Source organism: Piliocolobus tephrosceles, chromosome 19, assembly GCF_002776525.5.
Source record: "Piliocolobus tephrosceles isolate RC106 chromosome 19, ASM277652v3, whole genome shotgun sequence".
In the NCBI taxonomy this organism is placed as follows: domain Eukaryota; kingdom Metazoa; phylum Chordata; class Mammalia; order Primates; family Cercopithecidae; genus Piliocolobus; species Piliocolobus tephrosceles.
Genome location: NC_045452.1, coordinates 19,530,983 through 19,551,894, shown reverse-complemented (window position 1 = coordinate 19,551,894; position 20,912 = coordinate 19,530,983). Strand labels below are relative to the sequence as shown.

The window sequence follows — 20,912 nt, the reverse complement described above, 5'->3', positions numbered from 1 at the left end:
AAAAAAAAAAAAAAAAGAAAGAAGTCCCTACACCTTCTGGTGAGGTGAGCAGTGCCTAACCCTCTCTTGTGTGTATGGCTGTCATGCCGTTGGCATAGGGATGGACATCAGGTTGTTGGGTTTGTTCTGGGAGGCCAGGCCTCTTAGAAGCATTTTGCTCTCACTAAGTAAACGGAGTTGCTGCTGCAGACCTCAATTGCCTCTCTGTAAAGTAGGACAGGGGTTCTATGCCAAGTGGTTTCTTTAGCTCTTCCAGGCCTAGCCTATGACTGTCTGAGATGGAAGCTGGGTGGAGCTCCATGGACCTCAGGTGCGCTGAGTTCTGAGCCTGGGTCTGTCCCAGGTGCTCCTAGGCCTGGAAGAGACCAACACCCTTGTGGGCCCGTCTCCTGTCTGTGCACCAAGGGGTTGGGCTGGCTGAACTCCCAGGGCCCTTCCAGTTCGGACATTCCAGAACCCTGTGATAGAGGATGAGTAATGGCCAGCTCTGGGTGGGGCCTGTAATCCCTCTGCCCTCCGGGGACCCTGGGTGGGGAGGCCAGGAAGGGGTCACTGGCGGGGTGCCAGGCTTTGTGTGAGCCTAGAGAGCAGCCGCCAGGGACAGCAGGCAGGCAGCGGGTAGGGAAGGCTGTGGGCTGGAGGGAATAAAACATGTGGGCCGGAAACACAATGAAATCCCCTCTGGCTCAGAGCCCTCTCCGGTATGCAGGCTGCACGCAGACCGGAGCGGCAGGCGCATGCAGGGCAGGGGTGGGGAGACGCTCCCGCCCAGGCAATGTGGGCAGGCAGACAGCCTGGCAGCCAAAAGAATAGAGCTGGCCACTGTCCCTGCTTGTTCCAAGGACACATATGCCAGAGGAAGGGAAGGGTCTTTAGCTGAGCCCACAGTAAGTGCCAGGAGCTGTGTGGCACCTGTACGTGCTTGATCTCTGTGACCTTGTTATCCATTCAGGAAAGAATCGCCATTATTCATTATGCCCATGTCACAGATGTGGCCACTGAGGCCTAGAGGAGGCTTTGACTCAACCAGTGTGGCTCCAGGGGGGTGAAACCCCAGCACCTGCGCCGAGCCCCACCTCCTCAGGCCAGGCTTTGTGAATCTGTGTCTCGGGCCAGACGGCTTCTATGAGATCTTCCACCCAAGACTCCCAGCCAGGCTCCTACTGAGGTGGGAGGGCCAAGAGACCCTCGATGAAATCAAGGGATGGGGCACTGGGTGTGAGGGGCTAGACGGCCCCTTGCTGTGATCCCTTTTACACACTGCAGACTGCTCCAGGAGGCAGAAGCCTGATGGGCAGCCTCTGCCCCTCCCAGCCCCACCCCCACTCCTGGGCTGCTCAGGGGACCAGCAGTGGCACAAGCCAGCCTCCTCCCCTCCCGCCTCGGTCCTCCTACCTCTCCAGGCTCATCCAATATCGACATCCATCCCTTCTTGAAGTTGAGCAGATCGGGCTGTGGGGAGATGAGGAGGGAGGTGAGTCGGGCCCAGCAGGAAGCCAACAGGGGCTGGTGACGGGTCCATGTTGCACCCACCCTGTCCCCAAGTCCTGTGGGACCAAGCTCCTGGGAAGCCAGCCAAGAGGGCTAAGGGCCTAGGTAACCCCCAAGTCCAAGCAGGCCTCCCAGCCACTGAGGCAGCCCTGGCCCCTTTCCTGATAGTGGCACTTGGAGAGCCAAGAAGTTGGGCTGGGTGGCCGGCACACACACCCAGATGTCCCAGGGGCCTCTCTCCAGCCGACCCCTCACCCAAGAGTGGGAGAGAGGAGCTGGGAGGACTCTGCCTGTATAGTGACCCCCTGAGAGCTCAGAGGGCAGTCCAGACCAGTAGCACTGCGCGAACTGTCCAGTTCCTCCCTCTGACGAGGACCAGGTGCCCCACAGACCCTTCCATGGGCCCGCCAGTCCTGCCCTTCCCTTGGCTCCAGGAGACCATGGGAGGTGAAGCCAGTGGCAGGCTGGGGTCAGAAACCCTCTGGTCCCCACCTAGATCTCTTTGGGAAAGGTCAGTCCTGGCAAGCCCTACCTTCCGGGTGTTGCCCAGAGGGGCACAGCCCCGGGGTCTGGGGGCTGCCAGCTGCAGCATGTCCCATGGGGACCTGTGTCAGGCACCCCAACCCAGGCCTAGATAAAGAAGTTGCTCATCCCGGCATTTTTCTGACTATGCTCATCTAGTGGATGCCAACCACCAGACCCTCCCTTCCTGCTGGGGAGACCTCTCCAATCTAAGTCCCGGTCCCTCTGCAGTCTCCGCTCCTGCCGCCGGCAGGGAGGAGGTGGCCACCTGTTGCCATGGCTCTAAGCCTACCTATCAGCCCCTACATCGAGGCCTCACCAGGCCAAGGTGTCTGGTTGCGTGCAGAGAGCGGGTGGCATGGCTCAGTGGGATGGGCGGTGACAGTGGCAGCTGGAAACCAGAGCCACCTTGCCTGGCCACCTTCCCGACCCACCCTCCTCCCATGGAGCCCCTTCTCAGGTACAGGAAGTGGACCAAGGGGGGCTTGGGGCAGCTGAGGATCCAGAACCCCCCACAGCCACAGTCGGGGGACCCAGTAGGTTGGCATCCCAGCCCCGCCCTGCATACCTGTGTAAGGGAGAGACACAGGCTCTGCTCAGAGCCGAGAACCCCTGGGGCTGCGTTTGTCCCGCTGCTCTGTATTCTGCCCTCCCCATCTTCCACCTGAGACAGAGGCTGCCCAGGGCGATCCTAAGCTAAGAATGAAGATTGGTGACCACACCTGGCTCCACTTCCCCTCAGTCTGGGACCTCCTGTGGTGGCCCCAGGGCCTTGCAGGGGGCTTGACCACAGCAAGGCTCAGGAAAAACTTGCTGAGGAAATATCTACCCCCTGGTCTAAATCTCTGAGCTTTTTAGGCCTTCTCCCCAACCCCCACCTAGCCTGGAGGAGCCAGGCTTCCTGGGCCCACAGAGCTGGCACCATTGGGCAGCCCCAGGCGAAAGTCCCTGGGCCAGGGCTGGGAGATCAGGGCAGGAATGACAGGCTGTCAGGCTGAAACCTCTAGGGCTGCCTGGGAAGTGGAGTCGCTGTGACCTTCCTAAGTCACATCTCCCTCTGAGTCCTGGCTGCCTGATGTGGCAAATGATGAGGCAGTCCTCCCCTCCCACAGCTGCCGACAGGACTGAACGTGTCTGTACAAGGAGAAGCCTGGTGATCCTCCAGAGCCCGGTACAGACACATCACATACCATGTCAGGCACGCCATGACACAGTGACCTTGGGGATAGAAGGTCACCAATTTGAGTTTTGCTGAGACAGGGCCCTGTCAGACTGGAGTGTGGCGGTGTGATCACAGCTCACTGCTGACTCAACCTCCCCGACTCAAACGATCCTTCCACCTCAGCTTCCAAGTAGCTGGGACAACATAGGCACTCCACCATGCTCAGCTAATTGTATTTGTTTTTTTTTTTGTAGAGATGGGGTCTCCCTATGTTTCCCAGGTTGATCTCAAACTCCTGGGCTCAAGTGATCCACCCACCTTGGCTTCCAAAAATGTTGGGATTACAGGTGTGAGCCAGTGTGCCCCGCCAACCAATGTGTTTTTAAACCGGCAGGGAAACCTGTCCCCAGGGTCAAGAGGTCCGATCATCTAAATCTCACACGATGCCCCTTCGTACAGGGCTCTTCAGGCCCCGCTACCTCTTTTTCACCTGCTGGAAGCTCAGTTTCTCCTTTTGCCTTTCAGAAGCACTGACAGGTTCTCACGGCCCCACCTCCTACCTAGCCAGGGACACAGCCCCTCTACGCACCCTCGGGCTGGTGAGACTCACTCAAAAAGGCTTGGTATCCCAGGCTTGCCTAACAGTTCCAGGGACGGCTCCAGGTGGCTTTATTTATTTATTTTGAGATAGAGTCTCTGCTGCCCAGACTGGAGTGCAATGGCGCCATCTCGGCTTACTGAAACCTCCACCTCCCGGATTCAAGCATTTCTCCTGCCTCAGCCTCCCAAATACCTGAGATTACAAGCGCCTGCCACCATGCCCAGCGAATTTCTGTATTTTTAGTAGAGACGGGTTTTCACCATGCTGGCCAGGCTGGTCTCGAACTCCTGACCTCAAGTGATCTATTCCCCGCCTCGGCCTTCCAAAATGCTGGGATTACAGGCACACATGAGCCACCACACCTGGTCTCCAAGTGGCTTTAAAACAAAGTCCAGCTGCCTCAGGATGGCAGGGAAGCCTCATCACACTTTTCCAGCCTGGCCTCCCCTTGCTGAGGGTCCCGTGTTTATACCACTGCATAGTCCTTGCTGATCACAACACACCAGGACTGCGGACCCTTCACACGTGCAGTGTCCTTGGCCTGAAATACTAGACTTCCTCCTCCTCTGATGACCAGGCAAGCCCCTACTCAGGCCTTAAGACTCAGTTTAACGGCCACCTCTGAGGTCCCTTCACAGTCCATGCCACTCACCGTACCACCAGTGACCCCGTCCTGCCCTCCCACGGCCCCTCTCGGAGGCCTCCGTTGCATCCATGACTATTTTGAGGCCCTTTACTTATCCTTCACAGGCTAGACTAGATGCAACTCAGTCAGGGCCACACACTGTTTACCTGCCACGACCCAGCACAGATGGGGCTCAGAGTGTGTTTGCAGAATTTTTTTTTTTTTTTTTTTAAAGCATCAGGCACTGTTCTAGGCCAGGAAATTAGCTGTGACCAAGAGTTGTGGCCCCTGCCCTGGTGGACTGCAGGAAACAGACAGTAAACAAGGGACCAAATATAATTTGATGCCCAGCAGGCAAGGGGGAAGGCTGCTCCAGGAGTAAAGCTGCACCCAGGCAAAGGCAAAAGGGGTGGAAGAGGATCCCGGCTCCCCGAAGCCCTGGAGCCTCACACAGTCACACACCTGTGCCACTTGCCCTGTATGAATCCCTGACTCAGGGCACGGGGGCCAGGGGAGGAAGGTGTGAGGTGGATACAGGAGGAGCACCAGCTGAGAGTAGGCTGAGGTCTGCATGGCAGCCAGGATGAACTCAATGAACACTATTAATGGTGATCATAGCCTCCTCTCTGCTCTAAAACCTTTCATAGCTCCCTAGTGCCCCTGACCAAGCCCTAGCAGTGAGGCCCTCCTCCCACCCTGTCTTCCACCTGAGACAGAGACTGCCCAGGGCGATCCTAAGCTCTTGCTACTTCTCAAACACAACCACCTGCTTCTGTCCACACTGCTGTCTCCTCGCTAGTCCATCTCCACCTGACGAAACCTTATAATCACAGGAGGACACCTCCCTCGGGAAGGCTCCTGCCACCAGCAGGGATGTGCTGTCCGCCCTCCAAGCACCCCACACACTGCTTCTGACAGCCTTACCCTTGCTCGGAACGTGGTGCCCCCAGGACAGGCAACTGTGAAAGAAAGTTGGAACGGACCTGGACACACATTCTGGCTCAGCCTGGGACTTACTAAGCTACCTGGGGCATGACACTTCACCTCACCACACCTTGGTTTCCTCATCTGTTTGATGAAGATGTTACTACCGACCTTCAAGGCTCAAATCTGGTAACGTGAAAGCACACGGCTAAGGGCCAGGCAGGCAGGTGGTGGGCACTTGGGAACGGCAACCACTCTCCTCCTGGCCCCAGGACAGACTCAGCTCCTCCCTCCACATCCTTTCTGCTCCTGACAGGGAAGGGGAGGCTGCTGACGACAGGAAGGGCCAGCAGGGAGGTGGCAGGATGTCCAGGAGGAGGCGAGGAAGTCCAGGCAAGGCGGTCTGGCCATCACACTCACAGGGCAGGGGCTAGGCGTGCCACGCCCCCCAGCAGCCCAGCCCACTCCTCCAAAGGGTCTCCACTCCCCTGAAAGAGGACTACTGGCGCCCGTGCGCACACACACCCTGCTTATCCTTCCCAAGGAGGGCCACTGGGCTGTCAGAGGCTCCCTGAAGCATTAGCCAGAAACCAAAAGCAGCCCCACCCCTCCCTTCCCGAACAGCACGGTCAGTGGGCCAGAAGGACGGGGAAACGAGCCACTCCTTCCCTTATACTTGGGGTGACCTCGGGCAACTCACCAGCGCCCCTCCCCAAGCCTCAGTTTATCCGGCTGTGAAGTGGGGAGTCCAGTGAACCCAGCTGTGAGACTCAATATGCTCACTATGGCACAGGTAATTGATGGGGCTTGAGTACAGCTCACCCCCATGACAAAAGCAAACCCCTGCCATCGTGCCCCCTATCCAGACTAGCAGGCTTGTCCCAAGGCCCAGGACCGCTGCAAAGTGTAAGCCCGGGAGGACGTGGTACCCCGCCGCTTCAGAGGTCCCGGGACTGGCTCCTGGGCTGTGGGTGGGGCGGTCAGGACCCTTCTCGCCCACCCGAGCTCGGGCCAGCGGCCACACGGGGGGCCGGCCTGCCAAGGCCCGGGTCAGCGCGACCCATCCGCGCCCGGGAGCGCCCCTCCCGAGCTCAGGCCCACCTCCGCTCCTCCCTGGGGCCCCTGGCAGCCTTGGGGTATCGGGTCTTTGCCTAGGGGGCTGGAGGGGAGGTGGGAAAGGGTTGCCCCGAATCCACCCTTTACTGGTGCGGCAACTGTGAGGAGGGGACGCCCGGGACGGGTCGTTCCGTTCCTTCGGGGTCGCCTGGGCTTCTGGGGGCGAGTGGGCGAGGGAAGGCGAGGAGGAGCCTACGGGAAGGGTGAGGCCGGTCTGGCCGACCGACGCATCGGAGATGGCCCCATCTTCCGGCCCAGCCCTCCTCTCGCCTCCGGGAAATGAGGAGGGGGCTGCCCCGGAGGGGAGAGGCTGGGCTCTGCCTGGGGTCGTCGCCCTCCTCCCGGCCTGGGGCGCGGGCGGCTGACGGGGGCACTCACCGTCATGGCGGCGCCCCAGGGCGGCAGGAGCAGGAGGCAGGAAGGTGGACGCGGCTCTCGGGCCGGGCTCCGCGGCGCGGGGACCCCGCCGCCGCCGCCCCTCTCGGCCGCCAGCCGCCGCGCCTCCGGCCCTTCCCTTCCCCGGCGCTGCCCCGGCCCCTTCCATCCGCCCATAAAACTTTTTTTTTTTTTTTTCAAACTTCCTGGGAGGACCCGAGCGGTCCAATGGGTGGTGGGGAAGCCGAGACAAACAGCGGCGGGGGCCGCGGCGGGCCAATGGGAGCGCGGGCCGGGCCGGGGGCGGGACCTGCCGCGACGGGACGGGCGCGCGAGGGCTGCGGGACCGCGGGGCGGGCGGATGGGGCCACGGGGAGGGGAGGGCGGTGGCGGCCGGAGGGCGGGCGGGCCCGGGCCGCGGGCGCGCTGGGAGGAAGGAAGGGCCCAGCGTGCAGGTGACTCCGTCCGGCCATGGCGCGGGGGCGGAGGATGCGGGCGGCCGGGCGTGGCACGCCTCGTCCGGACTGCGCTTCCCGCCCCGGCCTCGGAGCGATGGGTCCGGTAGAGCTCGGCGCCTAGATTTGGCGGGGCTCGGGGCAAAGCACCCTGTACTAACGACTAGCGGGTCCCACTCGCCAAGACTCGATTTTCGTCCTCACCACAGACTTGGGAGGGAGGTCTCATTTTGCTAATGAGAAAACGGAGGCTCAGAGGGGTGAGCCGATTTGCCCGAGGTCGCACAGGAAGAGGCGGAATTCCTAGCGAGTAAGTTGGACACAAAGTGAGTTCTTGGATGGCAGGGTCTTTCCCAATACCCACTCCTCACAAGTGGGCCTTTTTTGGTTTTGGGTTTTTCAGGTGTGGGCGTGCACCCGTTGCTCAGGTTCCCAGAACCCTGGGCCGTTTGTTAGATGCTCTTTTCCTACAGGTAGGGAGGGACCGTGGTGGAATTGGTTGCTCAATGCACTAGGAAGCTCGTGTGGCACGGGGATTACAACCTAGTGTTATCTTAAGCAGGTACCTCTCGGTGCTCAATTTCACTCTGTAAAATGGGGTAATGCTGTTACCTCATGAGGTTGCTGGAAGGATTAAGTGTTAATTCAAGTAAGGCACCTAGGACAACCTCTTTATCCCTCATTAGCTATCCTTAGGGAAGCTTGGAATAATTGCCATTTCAGTTATTCTGCCATCTCCATTTGGGGTTCAAAAATTATTGCTCTTGCTGGGCCGGGTGGTTCATGCCTGTAATCCCAACACTTTGGGAGGCTGAGGTGGGTGGATCACTTGAGATCAGGAGTTCAAGAGCAGCCTGGCTAGCGTGGTGAAACCCTGTCTCTACTAAAAATACAAAAATTAGCCGGACGTGGTGTCAGGTGCCTGTAATGCAGCTATGTGAGAGGATGAGGCAGGAGAATCGCTTGAACCCAGGAGGTGGAGGTTGCAGTGGGCAGAGATTGTGCCACTACACTCCACCTTGGGAGACAGAGTGAGACTCCGTCTCAAAAAAAAAAAAGTTATTGCTTTTATAATTACTATTCCCATTTTGCAGATAAAGAAATGGAGGCCCAGGGAACTGAAGTTCTTTCCCAGCATTTGCTGCCAGGAGTCTCTCCACCATGAGGAATGAGGCCAAGGGTAAGTCCATCTAACTCTAGAAACTGGCCTTCTAGCACCCCGGGCTGAGTTTTCCTACCCTACCCTTGCACCTCACTCAGGCAGTCAGTCCTTGGGAGAATGAATGAACACGCAGGAGACCTCACCTACCACCAGGGTCCTGGCCCAGTGCCCTGGGCACCTAACAGCACCAGCCTCCTCCAGGCTTTTCTGGCCGCTGTGACTCCCCCCAGTACTCTCAACACAGTGACCAGACCACTTCCCTGCTCAAAGTTCTTCCACACATCACCAATGCTGACAGATCAGTGCTACATTCTTGTTCTAGGCAGACAGGAACCATCACAACCTGGCTCCTGCCTGTCATCCTGGCCTTCCAGATTCACATTTGACAGGCTGGAGAGACACATACTTTGGTCAATTTTGCAAAATACAATAAATAATCAAAGAGATACACAACACTGGAGGCCCGGCACTGTGGCTTATGCCTGTAGTCTCAGCACTTTGGGAGGCCGAGGAGGGTGGATCACCTGAGGTTAGGAGTTCAACTAGTCTGGCCAACATGGTGAAACCCCGTCTCTAGTAAAAATACAAAAAATTAGCCAGGCGTGGTGGCATGTGGCTGTGATCCCAGCTACTCTGGAGGCTGAGGCAAGAGAATCGCTGGAACCTGGGAGGCGGAGGTTGCAGTGAGGGGAGATCACGCCACTGCACTCCAGCCTGGGCGACAGAGCGAGACTCCATCTCAGAAAAAAAAAAAAGATACACAACACTAGACTACTAGGAATTTAGGAATTCCCAGAATAAGACAGGTCCTTCTACCCCCTCACTGCAAATGTTCTCTGCTGTGCCTGGAACACTTCTCTTCCTGTCTTCTATACCCCAACACACACACACTGATTCTCTCCCTCTTTATTTCTCCCCTTCCCCCTCCCTCCTTCCCCCTCCCAATGTTTGTTGCCCTGGAAAATTTCTTCCTTCAAGTCTTAGGCCAAAGGAAGCCAAAGTGTCCCCAGCAGACTTAGGAACTGCTGGCCCAGTGCTCCCTACATCTGTACATTTCCCCACTAAAGTGATGACCACACTGTTCTCATCAGTTACATGTCAGTGTCCTCACCTAATTGTGCTCCAGTGGCCAGGGCTGGAATGTTTTTTGTCTACATCTTGGAAGCCAGCGTAGGGCCTAGGCCCACAGTACATCCTCCATAAGCACGGGTCGAATGAATGAATACACCGATGAAGGAACCACAACTCATCCTGGCAGGTCAGAGACGGCACAGCCTCAGGGACCCAGGGGTGAGTTATTAAACTGGCAAAGACCAGAGCTACCGAACTTTGAGGTTATCCAGTCTCAAACTGTTACTCTACTGAGAATAATGAGGTAAGGCTCAGAGCAGGGCACACAAGTTAGGGGCCAAGCCAGAATCGACGCCAGGCTTTCTGGCTCTTGGCCTTGGGCTAATTTCACTGCTTCAGCCCAAGAGAAGTTTAAATCTGCTCTGTGTAACTGGGAGGCCCCACTGGCAGTTCCATCCCTCGCTCCTCATTTCCCTCACTCCCACATGAGAGAACCACTGTAGCCAAACTCACCAAGCCTCAGTTGCCGCATCTTTCTAATGGGGAAAATCTGTGGGGACTCCCAGAGCCGCAGGAGGGCTCAGAGAGATCAGGATGTGAAGGCAGTGGTTTAGGGTGCATGTTAGAAGCACTGGGCTCTGAGGTCAGCCAGAGCAGGATTTGAATCTCAGTTCTGTTCTGCCCCTTGCTCCCTGTGTGACCTGAAGCAAGTGACCCTCCCTCTCTGAGCTTCACTTCGTCATCTGTAAAATGGACAGTATGAGTCTAACTGCACCTGGGAGTGCGGATCAAATGCAATTAGGTGCGCCACGCAGTGAACACAGAGCTGGGCATGTAGTAGGTGCACAATAAGTGCTGGTTAGTATCACCAGCATCGTTACCCTAGACTGCTTTCCCCACTTCGCTCCTCCTTCGCTCTACCAAGGACTTACCTGCCCCCTCCTGCCAGACGTGCTGTGTGTTGGTGACCTTTAGTTAGTTTGACAAGGTAATTCCTGCCCATGGCTTAAAGGCACCACACTACTCAGATAACCGTGCTTGCCTGCTCACCCTCGGTGCCGTAACCCCAGAGAGCAGCGAAAGGAAATTCTGGGATCGGCGGGGTGACTCACGCCTGTTATCCCAGCACTTTGGGAGGCCAGGGTGGGCGGATCACTTGAAGTCAGGAGTTAGGAACTAGCCTGGCCAACGTGGTGAAACCCCGTCTCTACTAAAAATACAAAAATTAGCCAGGTGTGGTGGCACACGCCTGTAATACCACATACTCAGGAGGCTGAGATGGGAGAATCACTTGAACCCGGGAGGCGGAGGTTGCAGTGAGCCGAGATAGTGCCACTGCACTCCAGTCTGGGGGATAGAACCAGACTCCATCTTAATTGAAAAAAAAAGACCTGGCATGGTGGCTCACATCAATAATCCTAGCACTTTGGGAGGTTGAGGTGGGTGGATTACCTGAGGTCAGGAATTCAAGACCAGCCTGGCCGACATGGTGAAACCCTGTCTGTACTAAAAATACAAAAAATTAGCCGGGTGCAGTGGTGTGCACCTATAATTCCAGCTGCTCTGGAGGCTGAGGCAGGGGAATCACTTGAACCTGGGAGGCAGAGGTTGCAGTGAGTTGAGATGGTGTCACTGCACTCCAGCCTGGGTGATCAAGCTAGACTCCCTCTTAATTAAAAAAAAAAAAAAAAAGGAAATTCTGAAATGGATGGGAAAGTTCGTGTTTTAACAGCAGCCCCGCAACCTCTGTGCATCCTCATCTCCCTGAGCCCTCTCTGCAGCCTTAAGTCTCCACAGACTTTTTCCTAATAGACAGATGTGGCAACCGAGGCTCAGTGAATTTGGCTGCAACCCTTCTCTCATCTGAGAATGAGGAAAATCAGCTCCTTTATACCCCAAGCTGTGCGACCTCAGGCAAGTCAGCTCACTTCCCTGGGCCTCAGTCCCTTCATCTGTAAAATGGGCACACTGTCTCTGAAGTGCCCAGCCTAGTGCTGGACTCAGCGCCAGCAGCGGTGAGTAAGAGCATCAGCCTCTCACCAAGAGAAGAGACCCCATGAGCCAGCTTGTGGCTGCTGGAGATGGCCAGACCCCTTCTGTCCTGCTGTGAAGGGGGTGGGAGGGAGCGGGTCTCAGCTCCCTGCCCTTATGGAAAACCTAGCCAGAGGCTTGAGTGTTTCCAGACCTCTCTGGGCAGGGGATGGGTTACGTAACGCCAGATGTTTGTGAAACTGGCTCAGGCCCAGGTCTGAGACTCACTTTGCAATCCCAGAGCCACTTGTAAGCCCGCTCTCCCTTCCCCCATACCTGGCTCCCCCTTGGCCCAGGGCTGGCGAGAGGAGGTTGCTGACTGGAAGTTTTCAGCTGTGTAGATTATTCCATCACCCCTCACTCCAAAAGCTGAAAGCAGCCCCCAGGCCTGCCCCGGAAGTGGAAAATCCACTGGCTTGGTGAGACCAGGGTGAGTTTAAGAGCTCTGCTCCCACCTCTCCTGTCATGCGAGGGCCCCAGGTGCCTCCTCCTCAGCCCCCACTCTCTCTCCTTTGCTTAACAACCCCCTCCTCCCTCCCCTCCCCATGTCTATCCACCCTCACCCCTCCAGCCCCCACTGGAGCCAGCCTACCCTTCGCCACCTGAGGACCCCCAGAGACAGCAGGAACGGATTGAACAGCGTGGGCCGGTCCCCGGGCATCCGCCATGAGGTCACCAGTCGGCCCTTGAGCGGGCTCCCAGCCTTGCCCTCTGCTGGCCTCTTGTCTGCCTGTCAAACAGGGTCCAGTGTTGGCCGCAGGTCCCTTTGGTGGGATGGAGGCACCCCTGGCTACAGCCTCCCCTGCCCATTTTGTGGTGCCCCCCTCCGCGGAGCCCCAGGGTTCCCATCTCTCTCCTCCCAGAACTGCCGAGACAAGAGCTGGTTAACTTGTTCTCACTACATCGTGTTTGACTGAGCAGGCTCCCAGGGCTCAGCACCCTCAAAGGTGTGCACGTCATTACCCTAAAGTCAAACCACGGGCGCCAGCTGGAGGGGTACAGACCATAGGTGTGTTTCCACCCACCTAGTCTTTTCAGAGTATTTCACATTAGGTTAGAGATTTCACATATAAATACGTATCTCCGGTGTTTCTTGAAATATCGAAAGATGTGGAAACTCTGGGCCCGTCTTCCCCACGGCAACAGCTGTCTGGAACCAAGGAGTCACACGAGTGTCCTCGGTCCCCCCACTTCTCACTGTTGTTACCTGCCTGGCCTTCAGGGCGTTAGGTTTGTGACCCCAGCTTAAGCAAAAGGAATGAGCCGTGGACTTCTACAGACACGCCCAGCAGAGCCCCTAAATGCTCCCTCTTTGGAGTCATCCTCGTTGGGGAAACCAGGGCCCCAGTGAAGCAGAGGCACTTGTCCAAAGTCACACATAGCAGGTTACTGGGAAGGTAGGAGAGAGCCCAGGTGTCCTCGCTCTGGAATCTGCACACTCTATGGAAGCAGAACTGAAGCATCAAAGCACAGGTCCAAGAGGGCTTTGGGGGTGGGGGTGCCCCCGACTCTGCTACCACATCTCCCATCACAGCCCTGACCACAGGCATGCAACTGTCTCACTTGACTGAACTCCTTGATGGCGCTCCGACTCACCTGTGACCCACACCCGGGTATACAGAAGGTGCTCACTGAGTGCGTGTGAATGATGCATGAATGAGGTGGTTATCAGTTCTGACCAGTCAAGGCTGCCTAGGGGTGGGGGTAGGTTGAGATATTTTCCACGTTGATGTGCCAGGCCCGTTTCATGGAGACTAGAGGGGCACCCCTGCATTGCTGTTTCCTCCTCGTTCACTACTCTGGCTCCAGGAAGTATGAAGAAATAGCCCAGAAAGAGGAAGAGCAAAGTTGTCGGAGCCCCTGGGAGGGCTGGCAGCACCTTTAGCGACCAGCATCCCCTATCCCCTCCCATTCCACAGATGGGAGTACTGGACCCCTCAAAATTACAGCACTGCCGTTCAAAGCCACGCAAGAAATCAGGGCAGGGACGGGGGCAGCATGGGTGGGGGGCAGGTGGAGGTGCAGAGAGAGCGCTGGGTGGTTCCTGGGCTGGGTTCTAGTCCCAGTACAGCTAGCCACTGACTGTGTAACCTGGGACGACTCCCCTGCCTCCATTTCCTCATCTGCACAGTGAGGGTTTGGGCAAAATCCCCCCAGCTTTGACTCATGGCAGGGCCCAATTTGAGGGCGCCAGGCTGCCCGACGGATACTCCCTGCCACACCTGGCTCTTCAGGAGGCACCAGGGGGAAGAGCAGGACCAGAAAACACAGTCCCAAACAGTCTGTCTCCTCCTCCCCCACCTCCTACTGCCCCATGGCCCTCAACTCTGATCTCACCTCTCTGGAGGCTGAGGGTGATGAGAACAGTCTGTTTGGCAGGTCACGGGGAGGGGCAGGCAGAGCTGTGGTCACCAGCTGCAGCCAGGCCTCAGAGCAGCATCTGTGGGTCCCACCCCCGCATATATCTCTCCCCGCTCCAGGACCCTGGAGACCCTCCAGGCCCAGCTGACTGTGGGCATATCCTCAGCTCTCTGACTCCTGCTCCTGGAAGCCCTGCTCTTTCAGCCTGGCTTGGCCCTCTCAAACCGGAAGGATCTCTTCCCTCAGAGACCACTGGGGCCAAACCGTTATTTGCCCAGGGAAAGACATTGACCTTTTCAGGCCCAGCAAATGAGAAGCACGGCCTAGGGTTCTGACCCCAGGACCACCCACCTACCCAGGTCCCCAGGCCAGAAGGTGGCTCCTGCAGAGCTCCTCTTCTCAAGGCCCCACCATGCACACAGATGACCCCATGGGAAAGCCAACTTTGGTCTGGATGATTCCAGGGCTCTTCTGAGGAATGAAGCCCATCTCCAACCTGCTTCCTCTTCCCTTCCCCACCATGTGTACCCATGCCCATGACCCAACTACCGAGTCTGCCTGCTTCTGGTCAGTCAGGGAGTCTTGGCCTCTGCTTGGTTCTGACTCCTCAGGCTCCTCTGGTTGGAACTGGAGATAAAAAAAGAACACAGCTTAGCCTAACTTATTCTCCAGGGTGCATGCATCTGTCCACCTCATCCATCCATTCTATCATCTGTCCATGCAACACCCATCTAACGTCCAGCATCAGTAGATCCATGTATCTGTCTAACCATCCAGTGTCTATCCCACGTGACTCACCCTCTCATGTATCCAGCATCCATTGTCTATCACCCATTCATGTATTCACTCTCCATTGATCCATCATGTATCCATTTACCCAATACCTATATATCCCTCTCTCCATCCATCATCCATCTATCCATACCTCCATCATCTGTCCACCATCTATCATGTGACATTCATCCATCTATGCCACATCCATCCATCCATTACCTAAGCAACATCCATCATATATCCACCACCACCATATATTCATCACCCAGCTATCTGTCCATCATCATCCATCCGGACAGCTGTTGCCATGGGAAGACGGGCCCAGAGTTTCCACATCTTTCGATATTTCAAGAAACACTGGAGATATGTTTTTGTTTTTTTTTTTTTGAGACGGAGTCTCGCTCTGTTGCCCAGGCTGGAGTGCAGTGGCCAGATCTCAGCTCACTGCAAGCTCTGCCTCCTGGGTTTACGCCATTCTCCTGCCTCAGCCTCCCGAGTAGCTGGGACTACAGGTGCCCGCCACCTCGCCTGGCTAGTTTTTTGTATTTCTTTTTTAGTAGAGATGGGGTTTCACCATGTTAGCCAGGATGGTCTCGATCTCCTGACCTCGTGACCCGCCCGTCTCAGCCTCCCAAAGTGCTGGGATTACAGGCTTGAGCCACCGCACCCGGCTGGAGATATGTATTTATATGTGAAATCTCTAACCTAATGTGAAATACTCTGAAAAGACTATGTGGATGGAAACACACACATCCAACAGGCGTCTATTTATCATTTATTCAACATGCATCATTGATCCATCACCCATTCCCACAGTCACCCTCCATTCATCCATTGTCCACCCACTAACCCCTCTGTCCTCCATCTTTCATGCATCCACTGAGCTGCCCCCTCCTTTATGTCAGGCCCTGGGCCAGAGTCAGAGTTACAGAGATAAAGCAGGCAGAGATCCTGCTTCTGTGGAGCTTTTGGGGAAATTACAGCCCCATTAGATGGATGTTGCATGGACAGATGGAAGCAAAACTGCCAAGCCCAGAAGGGAACCATCACTAGGAGTGACTGTTCAGGGAAGGCTTCTCAGGACAGGGTGTCTGACCTAAGACTTGAACAATGAACAGGGGTTTGGTGGCTGAAGAGGGAAGGGAAGAGCACGTGCAAAGGCAGGGATATGTGTTCACAGGCCCTGCAGCCAGCTCAGCACCAATGAGTCAAATCCGGAGTGGAAGGAAGGGAAACCAGCCTTGAGTGCCATGCCAAGGATTTTCTTTCTTTCTTTTTTTTTTTTGAGATGGAGTCTGGCTCTGTCACCCAGGCTGGAGTGCAGTGGCGAGAGATCTCGGCTCACTGCAACCTCCGCCTCCCAGGTTCACACCATTCTCCTATCTCAGCTTCCCTAGTAACTGGGATTACAGGCACCCGCCACCACACCTGGCTAATTTTTTGTATTTTTAGTGGAGATGGGGTTTCACCGTGTTAGCCAGGCTGGTGTCAATCTTCCGACCTCATGATCTGCCCACCTTGGCCTCCCAAAGTGCTGGGATTACAGGTGTGAGCCACCGCGCCCGGCTGTGCCAAGCCAAGGATTATCATAGGAGCAGCTGGAGCCCTGGCAGGACCTGGTGGCTCCTCATTTTGTCATCTGTGAAATGCCTTTCAGCACATAGTGCTCCCATCCCTTCCCAGCCACCATCTCCCAGCCTCCTGAGAACCCTGAGCTTCACCATGAAACTGAAGAATCTTTCTAACTGGGTCCCCACTTCCTTCTTGACCTGGCCGGCCTACAGCACCCAGCATGCCCCAGGACACAGCACCGTGTCCTCCTTGAGCTGCCTGTGGCCTGTGTGCCTTCCCAACAAGCCTGACAGCAACCTGAGGGCAGGGCGAGCTGACTTATCTCTACTTCTCTGATGTTCGTGCATTGAGTTGATCAGAGGGTCAACTCATCAAAGCCACGGAAATACAGGGGAGAGGATTCTCCAGTCCTCCCATGGGCTCAGGAGCTTTGTGACCTGGTGGCTAAAAGTACAAACTTAGGCCGGGTGTGGTGGCTCACACCTGTAATCCCAGCACTTTGGGAGGCCAAGGTGGGCAGATCACCTGAAGTCGGGAGTTCAAGACCAGCCTGACCAACATGGAGAAACCCCATCTCTACTAAAAACACAAAATTAGCCGGGCATGGTGGCACATGCCTGTAATCCCAACTATTCAGGAGGCTGAGGCAGGAGAATAGCTTGAACCCAGGGGGCGGAGGTTGCAGTGAGCCGAGATTGCCCGATTGCATTCCAGCCTGGGCAACAAGAGTGAAACTCCGTCTCAAAAAAAAAAAAAAAAAAATAGAAATAAAAGCACAAACTTTGGAGCGGATGCTTTGATCTCATTTCTCACAACCTATGCATGTGTGACCCCCAGCAAATGCCTAAGGAGTCTGAGTCTCAGTTTCCTCATCTGTCAAGTGGCAACTGCCTATCCATCTGAGGCACATATGGCAAGGCCCTGGGGCCCAGCACGGGGTGCACCCTGATGCCTGGAAGCCCTGCTCATCCTGGGGGAGGTGGCAGCGGACTTTGCAGCGAGATGAGGAGGCTTTGGAGAAACAAGCAGGAACCCCCACGGCACCCCAGTGCTGCCCATCAGAGAAGTGATTGGTCCATCTTACAGAGGGAGAGAGGCTGGTGTTCAAAACCACGTGCCGTCCTCCGAATGAGCTATCACCAGGGTGCAGGACTCTGGCCTCCAGGACCCTCCCTGCCCACCATCTTCAGATGAAGAATGTTCTGGGCTTCAAGGCAGCACCAAAGTACCACTGAAGCAGGGGAAGGGTGAGCACCTACTGTGTGCCTGCGCTGGGCCCACTTCACACGAGCCTCATTTAAGCAGCCTGTTTTGGCAGCTAGCTGAACCCAGTGAGCATTGATGCACCCCCTTCTCTGTGTCTGAGGAGCTGTAGGGGCCAGAGAGGGTAAGCGAGGCTGTCCTGGACTCAGGAACCTGGGTATCACCAGGGGAAGGGGCATGACCACACTGGCTATAGTCCCAGGGGGGGTCAGGTGTGTGCCACCAGACACAACATAAACCAGGTATGGTGGAGCCAGGAGGGGAGCAGGCCCTGGCCAGGGCATCTTGCTTGAGGCCTCAGTGTGGTCTGCACTGAGTGGATCTGGGTTTCGCCCATGCCCCGCCAGCAAGTGGCTTCACCCTGCACGTGAAGTTTCCTTATCTGTAAATAAATAGTGTATTTCTCACTTGGTTGCTAAGGAGACTAAATGGTAAAAGTACACGTCAAACATTCAGATCAGGGCTTGGCCCATAAACACTTAAAACGGTGTTGCCCATCATCAGTGTTGGGCCAGTTTGGTGGTCGGGATGGGTCGTGGTCAGCAGGGAGGCTGAGGTCTGAGCCTGGAGGGGGATGCAGGAGCTGAGGCTACTCAAAGGGGAGGCTTTTCCAAGGAGACTTGGCTGTGGGGGGCTGACTTTCTGGCTACCCTTGGGAGGGGGGAAGCTCCTTACCTGCAGCTCTGGCAAACTGGGGCCCTCTGCAGTGCTCCCCAGGGGGCCCGTCTGCTCTAGGCCTGCCAGAGTTACGGTCGCTGGTCCTCTTGTCACTTTGATCTTTGGCCACTGGGTGGAGGTGCAGGCAGGGCTGGGCGGCTGGGCCGGACTCTGGGGCCGCGGTGCGGGGCTGTGTCCGTTGACTGGGGTGGCCTCGGCCCAGCCTTCTGGCTGGCTGTGTGACTCCTGCTCGGGGACATCCTTTGTGCCTGGGGGACCCATCTCTGGCCCTGAAGCCCTGGCCAGGTCATCCCTGTGTCCAGCTGGGTCCTTGCGGGGCAGCCTGGCCTGCAGGAGCTCCAAGAGGCCCTCCCAGTCCAGCCTGGGGAGACGGGCCCAGGCCCCCTCTCCTGGTGCCCGGAGAAGACCAAGCAGGTCCCTCCAGTCAAGCTCGGGTCGCCTCTCAGGGCCAGGCGAGTATGGACACGCTCCCTCTGCCCCCCAGCCCACAGTAGTGGGTGTCCCAGGGCGCCTGGATTGTGAGGACTCTGTGGGGCCTCCCCAGTTCTCAGGGGGGCTTATGAGTGGGCTTCTCTTCCCTAGTTCTCTGGGGGGCTCATGGGTGGCCGCCTCCTCCCAGGCCTCTGGCTGTCCCCAGGTCTCCCTGTACTCCCCAGGAGGGCCCCCCCGTGCACCCTCCAAGGCTTTGGCTGTCCCCAGGCCTCCCTCCTGGCTGCTCCAGCTCCTCTCCAGGTGTCTATGAGGGCCCTGAGACCCTGGCGGTTCCTCCTGACTCTGCCACACCCCCAGAGGCTGTCTTGGGCCTGCTTGGCCACTCTCCAGAGGTCTCTGTGTCTGCAGCTCCCTCTCAGGGGTCCTGGCTGATGTCCTGGGAGGCGACGGGGACCCCTGGAGCCACCGATCTCCCTCAGGTCTCTTCTCAGGACTCCGAGAATGAGGGGGCTCTGCTTGGCTCCGCCAGGTCAGTTCTGCCTGTTTGGCAGGGCGCTTGGTCACCTGGGGATGAGGTGAAGAGGTGGGTGAGGCTCTCTCTCTGGGGACCTGGCTGCCGGCTCTGCCTTTCTTAGGCCCCCAGAGAGGCAAGGCTGTGCTCGCACAGCAGCCTGGATCAAAGCAGGCCAGAAAGCATACAGGGTCCCTGCCCTCCTCCCCCCTTGGGGTCAGCTCCTCCCTTTCACCCGCTTTCCTCGGTTCCAGAAAAAGATCTGCAAAGACCTGCTCCCATTCTTGGCTTCTCACCCCTCTCAAAGATACTGATTCTAGCTTGGGCTATCAGGTGCCAGAACCTCCACCACCAATACCCCATTCCACTGCAGTGGGCCCCATTAGCTGGGTGTGGTGGCACGCCCCTGTAATCCCAGCTACTGGGGAGGCTGAGGTAGGAGAATCTCTTGAACCCGGGAGGCTGAGGTTGCAGTGATCCAATATTGCCCCACTGCACTCCAGCCTGGGAGACAGAGCAAGACTCCATCTCAAAAAAAAAAAAAAAAGCAGTACTTAGTAAAGGAAGGGGATAGCGTGGGACAGGGGCTGTCTTCAAAGGACTAATGTGAGGTCTTGTGCAATTTGCCAAGAGCTTCTGGCCCTTGGGGAGAGGGGAGAGCTGGAGACCCATGATTGGACTCCGACCCTTTCATAGAGGACTTTCCTGTCCAAGCTCCCTGCCTAGCTTCTAGCAGGAGGGAAGAGGCAGTGGCCGCCTCTTGGGGTGTGGGGCCCCAGACAGCTGGCAGTGCTCACCTGCCTGCTGGGGGCAGGGCTGGACTGTCTTCGGAGAAGTTGGCTCTGGCCTTGGCTGGGCCGCTGTGACCGTCCCTCGTCCTGGACCTGGAAGGCCCCCGCTGCCTCGGACTTCCTATGAGCAAATGCAGCCACTCCTCTGAGGAACTGTCCCACTCCCAGCACCCCAGCCCCTCTGCTCCCACCTCCAACAGAAGGAGATGTGGGAGAGCCAGGGACCCACTGCAAGCTGGTTGAAGGGCCCTAAGTAAGGGTGACTCTCAGGGCCTCAGTTTCCCCTTCTGAAAAATGGGGATGGTTAACACTGCTCTATTCTGCCTCATGAGGCTCTTGAGAAAATGACAAGAAAAATGGGGAATAGAGGTGTTTGGGTGGGGAGGGGGATCTGGCCCTGACCATGGCTGTCTCCTGTCTCATCCAGTACTACCTGTGACTAACCACCACCCCACCAGCAGCCCACCAGCCACCCCAGACACAGGTTAGACTGGTCTTTGCAGGAATTAAGATTTATTGAGCACCTACTGTGTACCAGGCACCCGGCACACATAATCATAATGGCAAAGCATTTATTGAGCGCTTCTTATGTTCCAGGGGCCAAGCGCTTGTATCATGATCTTGTTCCATCTCACACAGCCCACGAGGTGGGACGACAGAGCCAGACTGCTGTGTGCCCCCGTGTTCCATTCTTTCTGCCCTTTTCCTGTCCATATTGTAAATTTTGGATTTCTTGAGGCCGGGCGCGGTGGCTCAAGCCTGTAATCCCAGCACTTTGGAGGCCGAGGCAGGCGGATCACAAGGTCAGGAGATCGAGACCATCCTGGCTAACACGGTGAAACCCCGTCTCTACTAAAAATACAAAAAAAATTAGCCGGGCATGGTGGCAGGCACTTGTAGTCCCAGCTACTCGGGAGGCTGAATTCAGCAGGAGAATGGTGTGAACTCGGGAGGCGGAGCTTGCAGTGAGCCGAGATCACACCACTGCACTCCAG

At 56.8% G+C, this 20,912-nt stretch overlaps 1 protein-coding gene and 1 pseudogene across 6 annotated transcripts in view; one reads left to right on the top strand and one right to left on the bottom strand.

The window, feature by feature from the left end:
- LOC111549034 (TRIO and F-actin-binding protein) overlaps window positions 1–6,997 on the bottom strand; it is a 32,573-nt gene extending 25,576 nt beyond the window's left edge. For 2 of the 3 annotated variants that reach the window (XM_026448485.2, XM_026448486.2), the window contains exons 1-2: window positions 6,820–6,993; window positions 1,396–1,452 (exon numbers count right to left, since the gene is read on the bottom strand). In XM_026448485.2, coding sequence (XP_026304270.1) covers window positions 1,396–1,452; window positions 6,820–6,993 — 231 coding nt within the window. Of the gene's footprint in view, window positions 1–1,395; window positions 1,453–6,819 lie in introns of all 3 variants that reach the window. The other variant, XM_026448487.1, reaches the window with a different exon arrangement.
- Window positions 6,998–7,192: 195 nt separating this feature from the next.
- Window positions 7,193–20,912, top strand: part of LOC111549033 — a 39,359-nt pseudogene continuing 25,639 nt past the window's right edge. The window contains exons 1-3 of one of the 3 annotated variants that reach the window (XR_004228602.1): window positions 7,193–7,581; window positions 8,366–8,451; window positions 17,080–17,912. The product of XR_004228602.1 is annotated as a guanine nucleotide-binding protein G(I)/G(S)/G(O) subunit gamma-10 pseudogene, transcript variant X3 (transcript). Of the gene's footprint in view, window positions 7,598–8,365; window positions 9,024–16,353; window positions 16,807–17,079 lie in introns of those variants that run through there. The other 2 variants (XR_004228601.1, XR_004228603.1) reach the window with 2 other exon arrangements.